The sequence below is a fragment of the Priapulus caudatus genome, unplaced genomic scaffold (assembly GCF_000485595.1).
Source record: "Priapulus caudatus unplaced genomic scaffold, Priapulus_caudatus-5.0.1 Scaffold518, whole genome shotgun sequence".
NCBI lineage: Eukaryota > Metazoa > Priapulida > Priapulimorpha > Priapulimorphida > Priapulidae > Priapulus > Priapulus caudatus.
Genome location: NW_014577579.1, coordinates 38,192 through 44,153, shown reverse-complemented (window position 1 = coordinate 44,153; position 5,962 = coordinate 38,192). Strand labels below are relative to the sequence as shown.

At 41.5% G+C, this 5,962-nt stretch overlaps 1 protein-coding gene across 1 annotated transcript in view; it reads left to right on the top strand.

The window, feature by feature from the left end:
- Positions 1–5,962, top strand: part of LOC106811238 (transient receptor potential cation channel subfamily M member 3-like) — a gene marked incomplete in the record, with an annotated part of 28,501 nt that overhangs the window by 9,943 nt on the left and 12,596 nt on the right. Inside the window, 9 exon segments of the mRNA XM_014814792.1 lie at positions 393–540; positions 1,109–1,202; positions 1,662–1,789; positions 2,604–2,795; positions 3,193–3,339; positions 3,674–3,852; positions 4,397–4,548; positions 5,146–5,355; positions 5,576–5,682. Coding sequence (XP_014670278.1) covers positions 393–540; positions 1,109–1,202; positions 1,662–1,789; positions 2,604–2,795; positions 3,193–3,339; positions 3,674–3,852; positions 4,397–4,548; positions 5,146–5,355; positions 5,576–5,682 — 1,357 coding nt within the window.

The following is a 5,962-nucleotide window of genomic DNA, read 5'->3' as shown; positions in this document are numbered from 1 at the left end:
AGAGAGGTAGGAGACAGGGGAGAGGGGTAGGAGACAGGGGAGAGAGGTAGGAGACAGGGGAGAGGGGTAGGAGACAGGGGAGAGGGGTAGGAGACAGGGTAGAGGGGTAGGAAACAGGGTAGAGAGGTAGGAGACAGGGGAGAGGGGTAGGGGATAGGGGAGAGATAAGTGGGAGTTATGAGGTTACATGTGTACGGTGAATGGTAAAAATATCTACATCCGCATCAAGCTAGTATCACACTTTTCAATATTGACATCACTCTATGGCTGTGGTGAGTAGCAAGCGTTTCTGTCGTCGACTGCCACTCATGTTATTATTATTATTATCATTATTATTAAATCTTTTTCATATTTTATATTACTTTTTTATGTTCCTGATTTTTCCTCTGCAGGTCTGACAATGAGTACCTGCAGTCCTACATCAAGCCTGAGCTCTCACGCCGCATCCTGCACACCTTCCTCGAGCAGTGCGCCAACAACGACATCGCCATGAGACAGATTCGCGACAGGATCATCGAGTGCGTGAAAGTCGCGAAGAAGGTTTGTTGCTTCCCGAAAATCTAATCAGCGTCAGCTGTGAGCATTAAAGAAAACATCTGGACTGAACCTACGGGTGTTGTAATAGCAGACTGTTGTGTTCTGAGGATAATGTCGCTACTCATGTATACACTGGCCACGTTACATCAAAAGTTGCACGTTTGCATGTTATAATTGGTGACCGTGACCGTAGGTTACATTTATGACTCTTACTGCGCCTTCATGTATATATATATATTAAGCTTGCTGATCACATGTTGTATTGGGAATTCTGTGTGAATATTGCAATAGCTGTATTTATATTTCAGTGGCAGTTGCGTGTAATGCTTGGCATTGAACATTCAAGAAAATTAAGTTGTTATATTTGCAATCATTCCCATATGGCCTTGAAAAACTAATGCAAGTAAACGCTGGGATAGCTATTATAAGGGAAGCCCCGAAATCAAACGAATTAATAGTTAACACCCATTCTTACATTTCACGCATAGAAAACAGTTAGTAGTGTAGTAATGCTACTGTGTAAGGTAAATAAATTATGCTGCTTGTATGTATTACTCCATCTTATTTTCAGGGAGGCAGGTCATGCATGACAGTGATTGACATAAACTCGGCAAGCTGTGACCTAGCAGATCTGCCAAAATACATCCTGTATGCCTTATTCAAATGTAAGCTATAGCAAAAACACTAGAACATTATGCTATCTTTAGGTTATTAGTCAGCTAGGATTATACTCTGTTGTTCCTGCTTGCAATTGAGTGCGTGTCCCCAAAGACAAAGTATTATTTTTAGTAACTATGTAGAAAGCCTGATGAATGTCAATAAACAACAGGGTATAAATAAATTTTTTTAGGGCCATTGTGCAATGTGCATACTATAATAGACATTTAACAAAACGCATAACTAGTAAATCCCAGGTTGTCGCGCATAACAGTGCATACTAGTGTTTTTGCATTTACTTGGGATAAGCGCGAAAAATCCATAATAAATTCACAAGGTGCTTTAAACCCTTGCACTCCTGAGTTTGAATCCTTTGAATTACAGGATAATTAATAATAATTTAAGGATAATTTGCGGATATATTTGAGTCTGGGATAATAACATGTCGAAGATTCTTGTTTCTGCAGCACAGTATCGTCTCAGCCGGCTGGAACCCGAACAGCTTCACACAAACCTTCGTCTCACACTGGACTGGAATTGTCCGGACATGGCCGTATCTCACATCTTCCAGAAACTCGGAGGAGGCAAAATCAAAGTGTGTTGTGTTACTTTACGCTATCCTTCAGTGCCATATTGATTTAGTTACCTATATCTTGCTTAGCCATATCTTCGGGTTATGTACTATCCGTGGCAATAAAAGCTTTTTATCCTTTATATGGGGTAAGTCATAACATTTACAAATATTGACTCCATGCGATAACTCACCCTTCACTTGACTGTGTACAGTCAATTGCTACTGTAACATGGTTCGCACAGTCCTTGAAAAGTCCTTGAATTTGAGGGGAGTTCTTGAAAAGTACTTGAATTTAGTAAATGTTGATTTTGTGCTTGAAAAGTGCTTGAATTTCATGAAAATGTCCTTGAATTTTTAGAAAGAATCCTTGCCTGTAATAAAAATAAATTTTGTACCATCAATAATGTGCAAACCTCAATAAAAATTGCGTTAAATGAGCTTAAAAAGCTATAGACACGATAGACAAATTATGTTAGAGATATTAACGATGATCACAAATTACAGTAAGTCAGTAAAATCAGTCAGTAAATCAAGGTATGTTGTAGAAGTGACAGTGTTTAGAAGGGTTTATTAATGTGATCCAGGTACGTTTTAGAGGTGACATGCAGTGATTAAGAATGAGGTTATTAAATTAATCCAGGTATGTTTTGTTCTGTGTATGAATTCCGATAAAATGTCTGATAAAATGTCCTTGAATTTCCGATAAAATGTCCTTGAAAAGTTCTTGAAAAGTCCTTGGAAAAAATTTCAGTCCTGTATGAACCATGTGTAAACAGCAATAATGTGGGCACATTGGTAGCATCGTGTCTCAGTGATATACATCCATGTTTCACAGATTAATAAGGAGCTCTTTGAATTGGCTCTACTGCGGAAGGACAGGGAAGACTTTATCGAGCTGTTTCTCGACCACGGCTTTAAGATCCACAAGTACCTCTCTCACAGGAAGCTTGAGTTGCTATTCGAGAAGGGTGAAGACCAGGGCTTCTTTCTCAACGTCTGCTGCGGGAGTATCCTCGGTTACCACGTCGTGAGTGTTTTCATAATCCTTCTATTTATTCATATACTCATCTGTTTATTTATTTAGTACATTTTTATTTGGGGACATCGTTTCACTGCTCTGTGTTCATCTCTATAGTTGCTATCACTATGTGGAAGCCATTTTGCTGTTATAAGGGCCAACGTCTCATCGAGTCGTGTCGGCTGAAAACAAAATTTAACGTGGATGCTGCATTGTTCCATTTAGTGAACCTTATTCTCAAGGGTAATTCTGCGGTTCCAGGAAAATAATATATGATGTCCCAATCGGAATTTATGCAATAATGCAGAGCCAAGCATAAAAAAGAAAGGGATGGCCTAAATTCATCACGTTGCCAACTCTTCGTTGAATTTGCCGTTGCAAACTTTAAATCTCGATATATTTGTAGGAGAGCCTGAAGGACAGCCAGGCGACGATTAACTACATGCTCAACTGTCTGACGGGCCTGAACTACAAGGTGGAATACCATGAGCTGTCGATGAATGTCTCTGGAGTGGAAACTCTTGAACAGTCGGCTGACAGTGCAGAGATGAAGGTTTGCCTGCTATCCATCTAAAGCAGAAAATTGTGTCTTGTATATTGCGTTATTTTAGTGATTATATGAGTTCAACAATTAATAGTAGGTGTTCCACTGTCTCTTTTTTATCGGGGTGCGATGAAAAAGAGACAGTGGAACACCTACTATGCTGTCCGATATATGGAAAACAAAGACGAAGTGTGTGGCTCAAAGTTAACGTTTTAACTTTTAACGTTGGAACTGATGTTAAGACTGATGTTAAGACTAATGTTAAGACTGTTGTTAAGACTGATGTTAAGACTAGTTCACTTTCTGACAATCGGCATGCGTCCCCCCATCTACCCTCTTGCAGGCACGTACCGTGCTAATCATGTGGGCAGTGCTGTTCAACCGGCCGAAGCTTGCCAAGGTGCTGTGGAAGCGTTCGGAGGAGCCACTCGTGCTCGCGCTTGTCTTGCACCGCATGTACAACATGTACGCCAAGTTCTACGTCGAGCCCCACCTCGTCAGTGAGATGAAGGCCATCGCAGCGTGAGTATCGTCGGTGGCGGCGGTGGCGTCGTTGCCGTTGTTAATATTGTTGTCATAGCCATTATTTTAGTTGTCTTTGTCATCGTCGTTGTTGTCGTCATCGTTGTCATTATTTATATTGTTGTCATATCTGTCGTTGTTGTCACTGTCATACATAGGTATGCTTGTGTGTATATATATATACAGTGGAACCCCAATTTTACGTGCCCCGATTTAACGCGAATTCAGATATAATGCGATGAGTTGTTGGACTTCCTTTTTTTGCTCTTATATATAGCCACGTATATATAACCCCGATTTAGTGCGATCCCGCTTGTTTCGCGATGGCGCTTTATGGACCCCAATCATCGCATTATAACAGGGCTACACTGTATATATATATACATATTTATTTATTTATTTATGTAAAGGGCAGTGGCGTACGTTTTGGGTGGGGAAGTTGCTATGTTATAAATGTGAATTTAACAAGTACGGCTTTTCTGTGTAGTGGCATTTTGTGTGGTTGCATCTTCTCAGATTCTCCTATTCATTTATTCACATACAGAGGATTTCAAGATTTGGCTGTAGGAATACTCGATATCAGTTGGATTGAATCTCCACACAGAACCCTACGAATGCTGAGTGCAGAACGAAAGTATTGGGAAAACTACTCCGTTATTCAGGTCGCCTACATTTCTGTAGCACGAAAATTCATAGGTGAGCTCCTGAGATTGGATAGACGACCTTTACTCCCAACTTAGCATCTGTTGGCTACTCTTATTCTAGGTCTACCAAACTTTATAAACTGCCTATGTTCTTAGCCCTCCACTACCACTATACCCACTCAGCGAGCGGGTTACTTTGACTGTTCTCGGGTAAGTGAAATGTGACATCAGCAGGCCAGTTAAACGCTCACTCGGGCATACACGGTTTGTCCTGGTTAACCTTGGTATCCCAGTCGAACACACAGTGTCTAAATATTCTTCCACACAAAAGCGTGGAAAACTTTTCCGGATGTGAACCTCAGAACGCAAGTTTTAGACAAGCAGGCATTTGTGTAGGCGTTCAAAATATGTTTTCATGCACAAATGCTTGCAAGGAATACTACTTTTATTAGATACATTGATGAACTGAATAATACAATTTCAATAATAAATATCTAATCACTTATTTTTTAATAACATTTAAAGCAGCTTTAATGTGTGGTAGGGCATGCCACAACCAGATTATGACCTCAAAAAGCACCACACCCGCCCTGGACGTAAACTCACGCGAGGAGAGTGAATTACTCGCGGTGTCTCTGTGGTTTTGCAGGCCACCCCTGCTGTCAGTCGTGGCTCACCGGCATCTACATGGGTGAAATAGAGGTGAAGAATCTCAAGTGGGGGCCGTTCGCGCTGCCGCAGCCGCTTAAAGTGTGGACCAGCGCGTTCCTCATCCTGCCAATGTACGTGTGGATCAACTTCAACACAAGGGAGAGCAAAGAAACGAGGAGAGCTGTCCAGCAGACAGATCTCGATGAGGGTATGTGTGCGCGAGGTCAGGTACTAACATTCTCCTGCTGTGTGCGTCATCACGCATGTGTGCGTTCGGTCACTAATGTAACATGTGTTATAGATCTCGTATTTTAGGAGCTATGCTACTTCATTGTGATTAGAAGCACAGTGTTTTGGTTTTCCGGGACTCGCTCCTGCCATGTGCATCGTCACGCATATAAACGGATTTCATTGATCTTGTCTTGCAGCTGACGGTGAGGACGAGGGAGAGTACACCGCGGAAATTGAAGATGACAAGACTGGCCCCAGCGATAGACTCAATAACCTTGAGATAGATGGCATCAACATGTCCCATGTATGAACGCACTCTGCCAGTTCACCATTCTGCTATATTTTAGCTTATATTAAATTATTTTAATTATAATATTTTACAGTTTTTTAGCTCATCTGACATAGTCAGATGCAGCTTGTAGAATCGCATGATCGTCCGTCCGTCCGTCCGTCAACAGTTGGGCACAAATCTTAACCGCTCGACGTACGGTCACGATATTCCGGCACATTGGGGGGAGTCGTCAAAACGAGTTGGGATGTCGAAGCTGGGGGGTCAAAGGTCAAAGGTCAAAGGTCAAGAGGTG